Consider the following 19,116-nt stretch of genomic DNA (forward strand, 5'->3'; position numbering starts at 1 on the left):
TGTGCGAACTATAAGTACCTTACATACCATACCGACACATCTCCTGTGTCGCGGAAGCCGTTAAGTATTTTTAATCCATGATTGATTAAAAATGTCGCTTCTTCCTACCTTGTTTATTGACACCTCATTGTACCGCCTATCTGGCTAGCTAGTGGTGCTACAGCTATGACGGAGCAGATCAGAGGAAGGGACATAGCCCGCAAAGCCAACCGCACATCGAGAGGCGGTACAATAAACGGTAAATAAACAAGAAGAAATCAAAGCGACATTTTTAATCAAACATGGATTAAAAATACTTAACGGCTTCCGCGACACAGGAGATTTTATCAGAGGTATGTAAGGTACTTATAGTTCGCACATCCGTAAACAAACACAATAAAAAGCGTCCTAATTCCGCGCCGATGGACTAAACGATGAGTTTGTGTATATCCGCGTCCCAACAATCGCATTGAAAAATCTTAGCTTGACCAGGAACCCTACGGGTCAGCCCGGTTCGGTTCGGATTGGGCTGACCCAGGGGGTTCCGAGAGGGGCTAAGTCTACTCTAGACTAGAGAGCCTGTCTGACAGACAGACAGACAGGTTTACTTCATAATAATTTATAATAGGATAGTGAAAAGAGCCAACCATGGATATTCTGGATAAAGAGCCATTTTATAATTTCCTTTATACAAGGTATAGTCAGCAATGGAGATTCCCCACTAGAACGCCTAAAGAAACAGGCCAGTATGCAGGCCAGTATGCTGAGCTCAATGCAAAAAATACTGTCTTTAATCAACAAAAAAGTGCAATAATAAAATCAGACCAGTCTGAAGCGAGTGGTGCAACAGCACCCCCTAATGGTACTCTAAACATCGGGACATAGTCACATAGGTTAGGACATAGGTTTGGGACATTGCTGTTCCTTGGAGTGGTTGTAGTGCACCACTCAAAAAAACAACAAAGTGAATTAAACAGCATTTGACTGTCCTTGACTATCATCATCAGTGCTACTGACATAAGTGTAGACTTAACAGAAAAAAATAGATGTAATGAAAACAAAAAACAAAAGCAGAAATGTCCATACAATGTGCAACCCGATAATCTTGATTACACGGCCAAACAGATGTCACCAGCACAACTATTCTCCATATTCAGACCGCGGCCATCTTACCATATAAGTTAATGGCAAGGTGCTACCTATAGGTAGCAACTTCATCCAAACAGAAAAGTCCTATCTGATTGTATTAAACATCAAACTCACCAACATTGCAGCTGTTACGGAAAGCTTGAATTATTCTCTTTCTATCCTCAAAGTGTTTTGTTTCACAAAAATCCACTGTATACATGTTATGAGCTACTTTGTGTCCTTGTTGCAGGTGATTCTTTTTCTAAGTGCTGGAGTTTGGAAGTGCTCGTTAGATTATATCACTCAACCTCCCTGTGAACCACCCGTTTATAATAATGCAGGAGGCAGCAGGACGTGGCTTTACTGAAAACGAGTGCTTCCAAACTCTGATGGAAACATGGCCGCTGTCTGCAAATGGGCAATACATACATCAAGCCGTTCACAAATTCACCCACGTGGCACACAGACAATGTTGACATGATCACACATCATACAGCAAACAGGCGTTTCTGCGGTACTAAAAGACTGAGTTACAAAATATACACAAACATATCATGAAAACGAATTAAATAAATTAAACGAGTAGCATAACATTCCAACTCTGTTATACGTGTAAAGGGTATCATTTCCTGAGTGAGTCTCAAAATACACGTAATTCTATACTGTATAATGAGTGTGCCCCGCGGTAAGCCAAACATTACATACAGAAAGCCTATATATATAATAATTTTAAACAAGCTAAAGGCCTATTCATAGTCTGGATTGTCGGTGGTGAGCTGACCACCGCAACCACCGCAAAATAACTTTCAGCGGTGGTGAGTAAAAACAGAGAGAAGGGCTGGAGCGGTGGCGGTGGTTGGCTCTTCACCGCGGCTCGTGACGTCATGTTGTAGTTCGGGTGGTCACCTCACCACCGAAAATCCAGACTATGTATGAGCCTTTATAGTCACTCATGTGTAACATACGGATGAGACACAGGTGCAAGAACACAAAAGAAACAGATGGAAATGTATTTTTTTGGCATTTGTAGACAGACATACAACAAGGTCCTCATGCTCAACCATGAAAACAAACATACACAGTTCTCCCACTGAAGACAACATACGACAATCCAAAACAATTTACAATTGTGACCGATTGTAAAATTGTATTTTACAATAAAACATGTAGAAAAAACTAACCTAACCTAAAACCAATTAGGTGGTATATCCGCTACTTAAAGCAGTGTAAACAGTCTATTCGGCAGCATTCAGATTAAGGAAGACGGTGGTGACACAGTGAAGGAGGGCTAGAAAGTAACTATACTTTACTTTACTACAGTTGCGTCTGCGATGCGACGCATTATGTGAGCTTGCAGATCTGTGCCATTTTCAACAGAGTTTCATACATTTGAAAGCTTGAAACTGGACATTCCGCATGATGAGTACTTTAAGTACATTTTGAAGCCAGTACCTTTGGGACTTTCACTTCAAGTACAAATTTTAGTTCCGGACTTTTAATTGTTACAGGGTACTTTATATATATTGCAGTGTTGATACTTTTACTTAAGTAAAACATTTGAGTACTTTTGTCCACCACTGGTGGTTAAACCGTTTTTAGGCTTAATCAAGGCATGGAAACGAGAGCTGATTTCTGTCTGTTTAGACCAGTGGTTCCCAAAGTGGGGTCCGGGGACTCCCAGGGGTCCTTGAGGGAGTTCCAGGGGGTCCCCGGCTAAATGATAGTTTGGAACCAAATGGACCCGTTAACATTGATTTTGCTAAATATATTGGGGGTCTCAGATAGAAATGCCATTAAATGGCGTTCCGTACCATAGACTAATGCATGTCAAACTGGGGGGTCCTAGAAATTAAACGGGTTGAGAATCACTTCTCTTATGGGGGTCCTTGGTATATCTTTTCAAATGGGGGTCCGTGGGGCTTATTAGTGTCAATTTGGGGGTCCTTGACATAAAAATGTTTGTGAACCACTGGTTTAGACAAGTGTTCTCGTGGTGGGGAAGAGTTTCCAGGTTCACTTACTGTATGTACTGCTAGTCGGAGCAAGGCATATGGCGTGCTGTCAGCGTGCACAACAAATATGACGCTGATCGGCCTAGTAATATAGCTGCAACACACGTGCGAACGCCGCACGCCCACCCACACACACACTCGCACGCACGCGGGATTGCACGATCTCCTGGCAGAGAGAGAGATCATCGAACAGAATCTTTAAAATGTACTCTCTCTGAACTATGTTGTTCTTTTGTCCGGGGGCGGCGGGCACACGTGGGACAGCAGGAGATCGATCATGTTCTTGACGATGACGTGCGGCGGGTGGATGTCGTGCGGCAGCCGGTGCGCCAGCGTCATCTCCCAGGCGTCCACCAGCACCACGCCGGCGGGCTCCAGCCTCCGGAACATGGCCTTGAGCAGCGTGTCCCGCTGCGACGAGAACCAGTCGCTGTACGTCAGGCTCATCTCGCGGTCCAGGGCCCGCGGGTTGGCGCTGCGCACCACCACCAGCGTGGCGGGCGCCCGCCGCAGGAGGCGCGCCACGCTCCGCCGGATGCCCCGCAGGCGCTTGATGTACACGTCGGGGGGGAAGGGGTCGAAGTGGGCCCACACGCTGATGACCACCACGGTGTCGGCGCCGCCCGCCAGCCCCTCCAGCTCGTTGGCCACGTAGCGCAGCTCGTTGACGGGCACCACGGTGAAGCTGAGCGGGGGCCCGTGGCAGCGGTACGTCAGCATGGTGTTGCGGCCGCTGTCCACAGCCATGTAGGGCCCCACGTGCGGGGGCCCGTTCAGGTTGATCTCCTTCAGCTCTGCGGTACCGACGGGTCGGGGCGGTGGGGGGGGGGGGACAAAAGAATCACCATAATTAGGGTTAGACAAAGAATTATGCATAGTGGGCATTATGCCGGAAGGAGCATTTGTATCGAAAGGCAAAAACTTTGCCTTTAAGTTGCCCCACTGAAGGTGAACATGGGTGTACTTTGTTTTTAGGCGTTAACCTAGACCTAGAATGCCTGTGATAATTTAATAGGCATAAATACGTCTCACTGAAATCCTGTTTGGGCTTAAAACCGGCGGCCTAAATGTGATAAATGCTCCGTTTATCACATTTAGGCTGCGCATAATAACGTCCGACTAGAAATTAAGCAGGGTGTTCTATGGCTCTATGTGAAATACTGTACATACTGTATGAAACAACAAGAGCCGTTCTAGGGCTAGCGTTAACCATAATTAATACCATTGCCGTCAACTGTGTTTACCAGTCAATGGTCACTTAACTCAGAATTTAACTCTTATTTAATGAGTCTTGGGGGAATTTCCCACACCGACCTTGCACCGTGTCAACAAATATACATTTAAATCTTATATATTTCACAAATGTACGTAAAAGTTTTGAGTCTGAGTAAAAAGCGGTTATATACCTGGTAAAGCGCTCTTGAGGTACTCGAACCACTGCCTGACAGTGGAGTCACCGTACAAATGGACCATCTTGTACTTCAAACACTGACTGATGGCAGAGGCGTCGTCAAAGTGGCCGACGTCGATGCCGGTGAGCGCTCGCCACACACCCTGGTAGTAATACCCCGAGGGCCCAGCAGAGGGCTTCACTCTGCTGCTCTCCATGTCAGGCTCTGCTTGGTCTGGACAAAGTAAATCCGTTTTATTAAATTATTATACAAATATTATATAAATTATTAACCCATTCTGACCTGAGATCAGATTTAAAAAATGTCTTCTAAATACTGACAGTTTTCTGAAAAAGTTATGTTTCTAATTTCTATGTCAGTCGTTCTTTGATTTTTCAAAAATAGAAAAAATATTGAAAAATAGATCTGCTATTTTTCAATAGCTAAAGCATAACATAATGCTAACACCAAAAGGGGTTCCCGCCCAAAATGGGTTAAAGCTGCTATAAGTTCAAATTTTAATGACAAAGCTTCTAGGAAAATCTTTGAATGCAGATTGCGGCCCAGAGTGTTCTACCCATTGCTGGCTGTCTGAATACCCCAATTGTTTTTGACATATTATTGCTTATATATAGCTACTTTAACTGAACAAAATAATCAGATTTGAGAATTAAAAGTATGGATAAACAGACTTCAGAGACAGTAGTGGGGAAGACTCTTGAAATTATAGCATATAGCAATATAATATTGTTATAACACCACAATAAACACAAAGTCATGATCAATACTTTTCTTTGGTTGTACTTTGATGCCGTCAGTCCCAGAAGCACGTATGTGGATTTTGATGTTGACATTACTGTGGAAGAGAAACATAAATGTTTCAATTTACACAATGCAACAGATAAGTGTCATCTCGAATCGATTGATATTCCACATCTTGCACAGTGAAATATGTGAGAGTTCATCATTCCATTATTCTAAAGGTATAGCAAATTAACTAAATCAATGCAAGACACCAAGCCAATGAGCCTTGGTGTCATTATACATGGAAAGACTTTTTTGTCCTTTTTTTTAATTTTACAAAACATAGCTGAATAGTTATTTGTACAGTATATGGCTTAAGAAGTTAACACACAGCCAAAAAGTAAATGGTAAATGGTGCATTTATATAGTGCCTTTATCCAAGACGCTTTACATTAGATTACAGTAGATTGTGCATTACATTCTCACACACACACACACACACACACACACACACACACACACACACACACACACACACGACAGAGGAAACCATGCACATCAGGAGCAATTACTAGGGGTTCAGAGTCTTGCTCAAGGACCCTTCGACAATAACTCTGGGGGAGCCCACATAGGGTTCGAACTGGCAACCTTGCGGTTCCCGTCAGGTCACTACCCCAGAGCCACCGCCGCCCCCAAAGTAAATAGAAAAATGCAAAGCAAAGTAACCAAGTACATTTACCAACAACATAATTATATGGGGTTCACCTTTGAAAGAGCAGAGCTTCTTCACTGCTAATGTTTGTGTGATGGACACACCTCTTATGGTCGATGCGATCATCGCAGCTCAGCGCGTTCGGCTTATAGCAGTACCAGGGCTCCCCCGTGTGGAGGTTTGTGTAGTTACAAAGCGTCCTTTCCTGGCTCGGTGGCAGACAGACATTACAAACTGTGTTCTCCGAGAGCGAGCCTGAGCGGAAGCCACTCTGGAAGAACACCCTGCCTGGCTGTTCCCTGGTCAGTCTGCGCAGCACACCGACGGCCTCACTGGGGTGGACCAGCGTCACCTCCACCTGCGCACGGCCCTCCCAGAGCAGAGGGAAAACGGCAGAGTAGGACCCGTTCAGGTGGTCCACCACCTGGCCCGCCACGCCCGCCTCCAGCGACGGATCGTGCAGCCGAGCGAGCAGGAAATCACCCCCGTAGAGCTTGGGCTGACCCTGAAAGTCATGCATTCGGATGAGAGCCTCCAGCCGGTCCCCTACATGCCACTCTCCAGCTCCCTCTGCTGGGAGGATAGTGAAGTGGCTGTGTGCAGGGTCACTGGTCTGCTTGAAGGGAGGAGCGTTAGGAAAGTGTGGAGATTCAGGCCAGCGGATGGATTCTATCAAGGAGCGTTCCTCCAGAGCATCCTCAGGCGATAGCTCCTGACCCTGGCAGCTCCAGGGGCTGCTATCGTGGTGAGGAGGAGGAGGAGAACATTCTGGGGCCTTGGAGGTTGGGAGACTTTTAAATCTGGTCTGACAGAGGGTTAAAAGAGACCACGTTACAAATATTAACAAGAGCGACAATAAACATTTAATTTAAATTCTGATGCTAACTTAAAGGAGAAAGGAAATTAATGTGTCACAGTTGTGTACCTCAATCGTAAATGTTATATTGTAAAGAAACTCTTATCTTTGTACAATCATCATGACGTAAAATAGACCCTATGCCGATTTGCTCAGACACTATAATGTAAAATTCTCCATTCATTGTCAATGGGAATTTAGTGTTTGTGTAGGACAAGAATAGCAGATTTGCTCAGACACTATGATGTAAAATTCTCCATTCATTGTCAATGGGAATTTAATGTTTGTGTAAGACGAAAATCTACACTAAATCTACGCAGAATGTAGGAGGCTAGCCCCTCAAAAAACATACTCGTGACTAGGGTTGGGATTTGTTAGGATTTTAACGGTTCCGGATCCTTACCGGATCCCTCTTAACGGTTCCGGTTCCTAACGGTTCCCTTAACGGTTCCTAATATTTTTCCCCCCTTTTTTTCTGACATATATTATGCTTATATTATAACTAATCTAACCAAGTACTTAATAAACACAAATTCAATTATTGTATTTGCACTTTAAAAATTGTGAGGTGGCACTATTATTTAAACTTCACCACCACAACAATATAATTGCTGTAATTTCTACTGTATATTAAATATACAGTACACATTGCAATAATGATATTGTTGTGGTGACAAATGTTGTGTCTTTAATGTTCAGATTAATTTAATATGAAGGACCCCAGTTACCCTAATGGAAACAAGCTTTTCTTGGGTTATAAAATCCTCTTAGCAGACTTTGTATTGAACTGTTGAACTGTAGGCTACGTTCCCGTGCTTTTTTCTGCAAGCTGTTTATAAAGTAATCAATATATGGAGGTATACGTATATGCGCCTAAAGGCTGGGCTCTCAACAGTTGCACGATTAATTTAGAGCCAAATCAAAAGCAGCTGAGTTGCTTATAAGTTGTAAAAATAAGTGCAGACAAATTGATTTTTATTTAATTCATGGCTCTATAGTTAACGTGATTCAGACAGAAAGACGTTGAGTCATTGGCGTTCTAAATTAACACCATTAACAACAGTTGTACAATAAGCCTAATAAAAAGCTCTGTAGAAGTTAGTCGTTTTTATTTTCTAACGTTACTAGTGGAGTGGGGGCACGGCTTTCCCGCAGGCTCTCAAACACGATGTGCCTAGATTAATCTCGTGACTCGTGTAGGCCTATTGATTTTGAGATGTTTCCTCAATGTGGATGTGCAACTGGTGCAAGTTGCCACAACCTTTGCAGGAAACTATGGCATCGCATTTATTGCACTCTGCGTGCTCGGCCTCAGAGTAATTTCCCTCTCTGTTAACCACACTCGCTCCGCGGCGGTGAGCGGTCGCTGAATGCACAGAACAGTGGTATCCGCCCCACTCACTCACTCACTCACTCATCGCAGTGCAATAAAGTGCAATAAATGTGATGCCATAGTTTCCTGCAAAGGTTGTTGCAACTTGCACCAGTTGCACGTCCACATTGAGGAAACATCTCAAAATCAATACGCCTATACACGAGTCACAAGATTAATCTACTCACTCATGTAGGTAACTTGGCTCTGCATGCATGCACAGACACAGCGGAGCTAAATGACGACTGATGAGAACCGTTTGGGGAACAGTTCATAAATAAACGATGGAACCGGGTCTGAAATGGACCCGGTTCCGAATCCCAACCCTACTCGTGACACGTTATGAGCTCGTAGGTGCAAAACGTTAGCCTGAGAATAGGGATGCTAAGGTTAAGGCCTCTTCATACACCAGTTTGAGGTGATAAGGTGACCAACCGAAAACTACAACATGACGTCACTGAGCCACGGTGGTAAGAGACTCACCGCTCACCCGAACACATCTCTCTGTTTATACTAAAACTACAACATGACGTCACTGAGCCTGGGTGATAAGCAGCTCACCCCAACACATCTCTGTTTTCACTAAGCACCGTTTCAGTGGTCACCTTATCACCTAAAACTGGAGTACTATGAATAGGCCTTTAGAATGCTTAAAAAGTGAAGCACAGCCTGGGCCATGGCTCAGTGGTCCAGGCACCTTGGCTGGTAATCCAGTCTGGCAGTGTGCCGCGGGTTCGAATCCCGATCCCGACAAACTTTGCTGTTTGTCGGGATCTCTCCCCGCTTCCTGTGAGCACTCAGCTCAGCACCCTGTGGTCCTCCTCACCTTCAGAATGTTGATGTTGCGCAGCAGGAAGATCAGAGCCGATAGAGCTAGGAAGATGAAGATGGCTGCATACATGGGCCGGCTATCGGCGACCTCCTTCCTCTTACCACCATGAGTCTTCTTCACCTCACATTCTCCTGTTTCCATGGTAATGGTGCGATACTCACAGTCGCCCTGATATTGTGACCAAACACAAAAAAACATGGACAAACATTGAGACATACTGTAGGTATGAGAAATTAAATAAAGACAAGTCACTGTTGTCTATTTGTATTTTACATAATGCAACCTAAGAGTATGTAAAGTTAAAGTATATTAAAGAATTTAACTTCTGTCACACTCATCTAGCCCTCCAGATGGCCCTCTGTTTGTGTATCAATTTCATATGCTGACTTCAAATGGAGTAGAAGAAAGTCCTGAATGTTTTGTTAACTGAGCTTTTTGTATATGCCTCTCTCTCTCTCTCTCACCTAGTACTCACCAGGCGCAGTAGGGATTCAGTGTCTTGCTCAAGGACAATTCGACACACGGCCCACCGATTAAACCGAGAACCTTCCAATTCCAATACCTCCTGAGCCACTGCATAAATGGCGTGATGAAGAAGCAGATATCCGTCGAGGAACTAGACCACGCAGTGACCGCTGAAGCAGAGGAACAAGACCACGCAGTGACCGCTGAAGCAGAGGAAGTCAACAGCTGCTGTCTGAGCTACAACGGTCGGACTAGCGCTCGAACATGCCCTGCTCCCGTGCTTGCGGTTATGGTTACCGTAGGTTAGGGTTTGAGGTAGGTTGTCGGTCTAATTAATGACCGGCGGACCTTGCGAGTCGTTCAGTGAGCTTGTAGATCTGCTATTTTCACAATATGTATTACCCTGTGCTACCGGTGTCAAGAAAAACTTCCATGTGCTTGTCAGGGACGGGGTTCAGGGTTCAAATATCATTATTATTGGGGGGTTGCGGCCTGAAAAGGTTGAGGACCACCGCTGTGCTGTACACGTCCCCATGCGCTCACATACCGCATGCACGGAAAAGACAGTTGCATCCTGTTGCCGGAAAAGAGAATGACGAAACCATGAAAAGCTCTAAGACTTGTTTGATATGCTGAAACTGTGGTGTAATGTCATTACCTGGGTGAACACATTAATGATGACGTCATACTAGGGTGCCCGGATGGGGTTTATGTGACAAGCTATACCTACTTGTAAAGAGACGTGTATTGTTGCCCTGCAAACTATCGTTCAGTAAACTATATTACCCAAGCTCTGGTAGTATTCCTTGCCTCCAACAAAGAACACAACATGGTATCAGAAGTGGAGCTACTTTGAGCAACGGTGCGCGGCGAGAGAAAGTGACTTTATTCGAGAGAAAAACAGTACACACGAGCCGGCATGAACGTGGACGGGGGAGCGGCGGTGCCGGCAGCAGCAGCAGCGGTGAATGCGGCACCTCCGATGGCGACGTTTACCATCAAACCACCGGAGCCTTTCGACTTCGCAAAGCCACACGAGTGGGAGAAGTGGATAAGGAGGTTTGAACGTTTTAGACGGGCGAGCAACCTGGACTCTTCCTCCGAAGCAAACCAGCTGAATACACTGGTATACTGTATGGGGGACGAGGCTGACGACGTGCTCCGCGGGATGGTCCTGACGGCCGATCAGCGACAGAGGTATGCTACAGTCAAAGACGGATTTGACAAGTTCTTCATCCCGAAGAAAAACGTCATATATGAACGGGCCAAATTCAACAAGAGAGTACAGCAGCCTTCAGAGCCAGTGGACGTATTCATCACAGCACTGTATGCACTAGCAGCGACCTGTGAGTATGGTGATCTACATGATGAGCTCTTGAGGGACAGAATAGTAGTGGGAATTAAAGATTCATCCCTGTCAGAGAGACTGCAACTGGATAGGGATCTCACTCTAGCAAAAGCCATCACAATGGCCAGACAATCTGAGGAAATTAAGAGGCAGCAGTTTGATCTGAGAGATCTGAGTGCCAGCACACCAGCCATGGATGCTATGCATTTTCAGAGGGGAAAACAAAACACATTCAGAAACAAAGATCAGACACAGGGGCAGTCCAGCAATTGGAAAACTGTTAAACCTGTGCAAACCAGAGTTGAAAATAAACCATGTGGACAATGTGGAAGGTCACCCTCTCACCCAGTGTCACAGTGCCCAGCTAGGAGTGCGGACTGCCACAACTGTGGAAAACGTGGCCATTTTGGAAAGGTGTGCAGATCAAACAAAACTGTACATGAAGTTGCAGAGGATGTGGATGGACTGTTTTTAGGTGAATTGGGCTCTGGTGAGGACCCCTGGATGGCTGACATCAGCATTAGGGGCAGCACAATGTCCTTTAAAATAGACACCGGGGCAGACGTCACAGCCATTTCTGAAGAGATGTACAGAAATGTCATGCACAGAGAGGGGGAGCTAGAGAAAGCCCTCAAACCACTCTATGGGCCGGGTGGTGTTAAATTGACTGTCCTGGGGTCGGCCACAGAAACACTCTCATACAAGGAGAGGAACATTACAGAGAGGGTCTTTGTAGTGAGAGGCCTGCAGGTGGCGCTGCTGAGTAGGGCAGCTTCAGTTAGCCTCAAGTTAGTGGCCAGGGTTGACACTATAACCCAGGAGACAGTTAGGCAGACTTATCCTAAACTGTGCGATGGACTCGGGCTGGTTCAGAAGGCCTACACAATCAAGCTCAAGCCTGACGCACAGCCATTCTCCCTTAAAGTTCCACGGCGTGTCGCTTTGCCACTCATGGGCAAAGTAAAAAAAGAGTTGGAACGGATGGAAAATCTAGGGGTCATCAGCCGCATTGAGGCACCAACAGACTGGTGTTGTGGCATGGTGGTAGCACCTAAGAAGAACAAGGAGGAAGTTCGCATCTGTGTGGACATGACGCCGCTGAACGTGTCAGTTTGCCGTGAAAAATATATCCTTCCCTCTGTAGAGCAGACGCTAGGCATGCTCACAGGAGCACAATTTTTCACAAAGCTAGACGCAAACATGGGTTTCTGGCAGATTCCCTTGGCCAAAGAATCAGCTCTCTACACCACATTTATCACGCCATTCGGGCGTTACCACTTTAACCGCCTGCCTTTCGGCATCTCCTCTGCCCCAGAGCACTTTCAAAACATGATGGTGTCTGAGGTCACGTCCGGCCTAGAAGGCGTAGTCTGTCACATGGACGACATTCTGGTCTGGGGGGCTACGGAGCAGCAGCATGACGCTAGGACGCATGCTGTACTGGAGAGGGCAGTGAAAGCGGGGGTCACACTCAACATGTCAAAGTGTGAGTTTGGGAAGAGAGAGGTCAAGTTCCTTGGTTACATCATCTCAGCAGACGGCATGAGGCCGGACCCAGACAAAACCAGAGCCGTGCAGGACATGAAGGAGCCTACAAATATAAGCGAGCTCAGAAGTTTTCTGGGTATGGTGAACCAGTTAGGGAAATTCTTACCTAACCTGGCAGAGAAGGATAAGGCACTGAGAGATTTGCTGTCCAAAAAGAATCTGTGGTGCTGGGGTCATGAACAACAGAGGGCTTTCTGCAGACTCAAACAGGAGCTCTCCACTGCACCGGTCCTCCAGCTCTACGACCCTAACAAGCCACTGAAGATATCAGCGGACGCCTCGTCCTACGGGCTAGGCGCAGTGATGCTCCAGCTGGACAGAGAGGTATGGTCACCAGTAGCGTATGCTTCCAGGTCCCTGACTGACACAGAGCAGCGCTATGCGCAGCTGGAAAAGGAGGCACTAGCACTGACATGGGCCTGCGAGAGGTTTAGTGACTTCATCCTGGGCCTACATTTCGACCTCGAAACCGACCACAAACCTCTTGTGAGTCTACTGGGTGGGCAGGCTCTGGACGCGCTGCCACCTAGGATTCAAAGATTCAGGATGCGCTTAATGAGGTACTCCTACACAATCTTTCACACGCCGGGGAAGAGCCTCACAACTGCAGACACGCTCTCTCGTGCCCCACTCAAAGATGGAGTGCTACGGGCAGAAAATGACCTGATGGAGGATACTAATATCTATGTTGACTCAGTGCTGGACAACCTTCCTATGAGTGATAAGTACCTAACTGAGCTCCAAGAGCAGCTGTGTGCTGACAGTGTCTGTGCCCAGGTCATGAAGTACAGTGTCGAGGGCTGGCCTGAAAGGCATCAGTTACAGGGCCCGGTCAAGCACTACTGGCATGAGAGAGCACATCTCAGTGTGCACAATGGACTGCTTCTGCGTGGAATGAGGTTGGTGATACCTGCCATTATGAGAAATAATGTTCTTGACAAGATACATGAGGGGCACCAGGGGGTAGTTAAATGCAGAGAACGTGCAGTTCAGACAGTGTGGTGGCCTGGACTGAGCTGTCAGATAAGAGAGCTAGTGCTCAACTGCAGAGAGTGCATCAAAGAAAGGGTTAACCCCAGAGAACCTCTGCTGCCAACCAAACTCCCGGATGGGCCCTGGCAGAAGTTAGGTGCAGATCTATTCACCCTGAGAGAGAAAACATATCTGCTCGTGGTGGATTATTTTTCCAGATTTGTGGAAATAGCACAACTCAGCCCGACTAGGTCCACAGACGTGATAGTCCATCTGAAATCGATGTTCGCACGCAATGGAATTCCCTATCATTTTATGTCTGACAACGGCCCTCAGTTCTCAGGACATGAGATGAAACAGTTTGCAGCTGATTATGGATTTGTGCACGTGACCAGTAGCCCTAGGTACCCGCAGGCAAACGGCGAGGCGGAGCGTGCCGTCCAAACAGTTAAAAACTTGCTCAAAAAGGCCAAAGATCCTTATCTTGCCCTCCTGGCCTACAGGGCCACTCCACTGAGTAACGGCTACAGCCCTGCCCAGTTGCTCATGGGACGTCGTCTTCGCACCACCTTACCCGTCCTTCCTGAGAGGTTGAGGCCAGCTCTACCAGACCTGCGGGCCCTTCAGCACAAGGAGCGGGAGAAACGGCTGTTGGATGCAAAGTGTTTCGATGAGAGACACAGGGCAAGAGCTCTCACAAAGTTGTCACCTGGTGACCAGGTTTGGATTACTGACGCAAAGGCACAAGGGACTGTTACATCCGTACACGACAGCCCACGGTCCTATCTGGTGTGTGGACCACAAGGGACGCTGCGGAGGAACCGTCAACATCTCGTGCCTATGCCAGAGTCTCAGGATGTGACTCAACCTGTGTGGGAGAACATTCTTCCATGCGCAGGCTCTGGGACCTTGTCTCCATCTGAGCCATCTCAGAACACACCTAGTGGTGTGAGAACAAGGTCTGGCAGGGAAGTTAGGAAGCCACAGAGACTCGACCTGTAGGAAAGAGAAAAGATAAAACATAATGGTGTTTTTGATATTGTAAAAAAAAAAAGGATTTGTTTTTGTGTTCAGGGAATGAGACACATTTGGTTGGGTGTTTACAAAAAAAAAAAGGACACTGATTTTGTTTTGCTATTTGGATGTTTGACTGTGGTACACTTAATTTTTCTCTTTAATGGCGACAATGCATATGTGAAGTATTAATGTTATTTCTGTGAAAAAAAAAGAAGAAAGTAAGAAGAGTGAACAGATGTTATTTTGCTTTTGGGGTAAAGAAGAAATGTGATTTTGGTGATTTGAAAATGTGACTTGAGTTTACATGTTACATGATTATTCATTTTTGTGATTTGAAAAGAGATTACAGCTTTGGGTCTTTTCAAGCCTTAGTAAGGGGGATGTGGTGTAATGTCATTACCTGGGTGAACACATTAATGATGACGTCATACTAGGGTGCCCGGATGGGGTTTATGTGACAAGCTATACCTACTTGTAAAGAGACGTGTATTGTTGCCCTGCAAACTATCGTTCAGTAAACTATATTACCCAAGCTCTGGTAGTATTCCTTGCCTCCAACAAAGAACACAACAGAAACAAGGAGATCGTCAAATAAGGAAATTCCTATAAGGAAGGAAGTGAGATCCACATGAAAGAGGAAGAGTTGCATCTTTCTTGAACATCTTTGCATGAGTTAATTTACAAGAGGTCTACACAATTAAGAGAATGTAAAATGATTGTAATTTTGATCAACGTTTGCCTGTTATCTTTCCTATGGTACCAACATCAATACAGCATGGAATTGTGAACAAAATCTTACAACAAAATATTCTAAGTCTTGGGGCTGAGAGGCTAAATAAATGTCATCAAATGGTGGTCCGTGGCTCAAATGCAGAATAAATAATGGACCTTGATATGAAAAGGGTTGAAAACCACTGCTCTAGTGCAGGGGTTCTCAACAGTTTTTTTGGCTGGGGGACCCCCCGGAAATGCTTTGGCCATGTTTGGCCGCGACATTTGGAAAACAATGTCTCTTCGGCCTGCTTGTATGTTGTATCCACACCTTGTAACTATGATTCTAGTACTATTAAAACTCTGAGTTTTAATAAAAGACCAACACCTAATTAGGACACCTTTACGTGCCTGTGCACAGCCTCACGTCACGTGGCAGTTAGTACACAGCCTCACGTGGCAGTTGGTACACAGCCTGAGGTCCCTCCCCAGACAGGCAGCTGCTGCTCGTTACCGAGTTGCAGCTGAAGTCAAAGTGTGAGGGATCAGCAGGGTTGGGCAACTTTGACGATGCATAGGGCCAATATATTTCCACACTCATTCCAGAGGGCCACAGTGCATATTACTGTCGTAGCAAAAATAGCCGATCTACAGCTATTTTTGCTATACCGGTATTTGAATTGAAAACCTGAATAATTCTTTGCTATTTTTGAATTGGAATTCTGACAAGTAACCTTTTTATTGAATTTTATTATTTATTGAGTTTGGAATTGCAACAGCTGAAATCAATACTATATCAGTATTCATGCGGGCTGCATTAAGTGAAGCTGGGGGCCGCATGTGGCCCCCGGGCCGCCAGTTGCCCACCCCTGAGCTAGACCTAGCTAAATCTACTAATCAAATGATTCCTGAGCGCGGCACGGCTGCAGCTCAACCGCTCCTTGGCTGCGGCTCACCGCTCCAAGAGATGGGTCACAAATCGCATGACTTTGACGTCTAATCTGATTATGGGAGGCCTGATATAGTATTCACTGACTTAGTACCAAAATATGCAGATCATGGGTATGATTGCATATTTCTGTATTCTTGGTTATCTCATGGTAAAATCTGCTGATGCCTACCGGTATATTGATTTTATTTTTGTTGAACTATAAGCTCTATGTGGTTTTGTTTTGTAACTAAGTTACTCTTCAAACAGGATAGGCAATGCATAATAAAGCCTTGGCTTCAGCCTACACGTTTTTGGTGTTACATATAATTATGTTTAAAGCACTGGCTGTGAATAATTCTTTTAAGTGATGCAAAGTGTTGTGAATGGCGGACTCATCTTCAAAGTGCTGTGCCATTTCTTTGATTGATTGATTGATTGATTGATTGAAATATTTATTAACAGTTTGTAGAATTACAGTACATTTCAAGCACAAACTCAATACAAAGACTGTTAACTGTGAGTGGACGACCCAATTAAGCATTACACTTGTTTACAACAGGGTCCACATTGTTCAATTCATCAAAACATTTAGAGACATACAAATAGACACTTCTATGTAGTTAAGGAATAGAACAGGAATTCATCATATAGGAAGCATATAGGAATCCTATATGAATTCATCATATAGGAAGCATATAGGAATCCTATATGAATTCATCATATAGGAAGCGGTGGGGGGGATTCAGATTTTACAGAGGCCAGTTTTGAATTGCAGCCATCCGTAGGTGCCCTTTGAGAGCGGTTTTGAAGGAGTCAAGGGATTCACATGTCTTAATGACTGTTGGTAGGGCGTTCCAAATTTTGGTGGCATAGGAGCGAAAATAATTTAGTCCCTTGTTTGTGCCGAATCTGGGTTGTACATGGTTTGTTGCACTCCCTCTGGTGTTGTGGGTGTGGACTTCGTTTACATTAAGGAAGTATTTAGACAGGTACATGGGTATCTTGGTGGTGTATCGAATCTTGTGGACCAGACCCATTGCAAGATGCTGTACTCTGTCGTCGACCCTAAGCCATCCCAGTCTGTCAAAGTGGGCAGGGGTGAGGTGGGTTCGGGGGGTGAGGCCAAGTAGGAGCCTGACCAGTTTGTTTCGGGAGGTCTGGAGCCTTGTTTTAAGGGCCTTTGAGGTGCTGTGGTACCAAGAGGTGGATGCATAGTCAAAGAAACCTTGTACGAGGGCTTCTGTTAAGGTCTTCAAGGTGTTTTTGTTGACCAGTGAGGAGATCCTGTAAAGGAATCTTGTTCTTTGATTGACTTTTTTGATTACGTTGGTGGCCATTTTATCACCGGAAAGATTGGCCTCCAGGATGGAACCTAGGTAGGTAATTTCATCTTTTCGTGTGATAATATTGTCACCCACTCTAACCAAGAAGCCATCTGCCTTGCTGAGTTCAACAATTTGGAGCCCTTGCAGCCTCTCACCCTCAAGCAATAGTGTCTGTTTCCTGTTTCTGCACAAGGAGGCTACGCAAGGAGGGCAAGTGCGTTCCAAAAGGCTTTTTTTATACCCAACACCCTGAAGGGAACTTGATTCAGCTGGAGGGGCACTTCCTGGAGACTGGATTAAAAAAGGGGGTGGGCCACTCTGCTACATTTATTGAGGGGCGCTACCTATATACAGGTTTAATGTTTGTTTTTCCTTAACCCATTTAGACCTGAGGACGATTCTACAAATGTCTTCTAAATCCTGACAGTTTTCTGAAAAACCTATGTTTCTATGTCAGTGGTTCTTAAACATTTTCATGTCAAGGACCCCAAAAATGATATGTGATTGGCCGTAGACCCACATCTTAAAATGTGTTGTTCCAGGGACCCCCCAGAAGCAAAGATCACATCGGTCACATCGATTCAAGGCAGTCTATATTATCAGTTGTAGAATTTTTTTAATACATGCTTTCAAATGTTACCCATGTGTGAATCCCTTGACTCCTTCAAAACCTCCTCAAAGGGATATACGGACGGCTGCAATTCGAAACTAACCCCGTTTCCCCTTTACTGTATGTTTTTCCCTTTGCTACCTCCTTATATGTTGATTTCCTGTTTTGTATATTTGTACGTCTAAATGTTCTGATGAATTGAAAATGATGGACCCTGTTGTAATGTAAGTGTAATATGCTATGGTGTCGTCCTGCAGTAACAGTGTTTGTATTGACTTGTGCTTTCGTTTGAAATGTACCATTCTGCATAGGCTACTGTTATACTTCAATCAATCAAGCATTCTCTGTAGTATTATTATACCGTTATTCTACTAGCCAGGAGGGGTCAGTGTTGTCCCAATATTAATATTTTTACGGGCTGGGAGTGGCAGTGAAATTCAATTTAGATTAGCCTACAAACAAAAAGATGATCATGATCGATGTCGATTTTTGTCAAAAAGTAAAACGACGTCTCATCTGATTTTTGGGTCAAAAGTGTCTCCATGCAGAACGATCACATCCCAGACGATCATTCGCGTCGTAGTGTCAAAGAAAACGCCATTATATGCAAATCGGCATGTACCGTTTTTTAAAGTGCATACACATATCATCTTGTATTTGTTACACAACAGTGGAAAGGAAACTCACCAGTTACACCACATCAGCTGATCGCGTAAAGTCCGATCGTGAATATCGATCAATCCGTGGCTTCTTCTTCGGTCTCTGGGCGAAAGAAGAGAAAGTGGCTGGCTTGAATCCGTCACTTTTCGGTAATGCCTCCTTTCCTTTTACCCGATGTTTGGGACGGACGGACTGGGGGGCGAAATCTCGCACTTCTCTCTTGGTAGGGAGACATTTAAATGCATGAGAGCCGCGAGCGATGTTGTTTTTTTCCTCCCCGAGTCCTCCTTCTGCCTTCTTCTCAATCTTTCCTCCTCCTCCTCCTGCCCCCCGGCCGGCCTGCACACACATTCATGTTTCTCACTTTGCGGTTTGCGCCGCTCCGGATTCAAACACAATGGTCTACAATGGGAGGGGACTGGCAGGCGCACACACACACACTTGCATGCACACACACACACACACACACACACACACACACACACACACACACACAGAGTATG

The 19,116-nt window shown here is 45.3% G+C and overlaps 1 protein-coding gene across 1 annotated transcript; it reads right to left on the minus strand.

The window, feature by feature from the left end:
* Positions 1-748: 748 nt before the first annotated feature.
* On the minus strand, positions 749-18,965 carry LOC308310507 (NXPE family member 3-like). Its single transcript, XM_080756873.1, has 6 exons — positions 18,641-18,965; positions 9,021-9,194; positions 6,020-6,771; positions 5,299-5,366; positions 4,526-4,744; positions 749-3,913 (listed from the first exon to the last, which is right to left on the minus strand). The coding sequence occupies exons 2-6, from the start codon at positions 9,165-9,167 to the stop codon at positions 3,339-3,341; spliced, it is 1,761 nt and encodes a 586-aa protein (XP_080612999.1). The 5' UTR covers positions 9,168-9,194; positions 18,641-18,965; the 3' UTR covers positions 749-3,338.
* Positions 18,966-19,116: the final 151 nt, after the last annotated feature.

The sequence above is a fragment of the Protomyctophum bolini genome (genome assembly GCF_963924005.1).
Source record: "Protomyctophum bolini genome assembly, chromosome: 23".
Lineage (NCBI taxonomy): Eukaryota > Metazoa > Chordata > Actinopteri > Myctophiformes > Myctophidae > Protomyctophum > Protomyctophum bolini.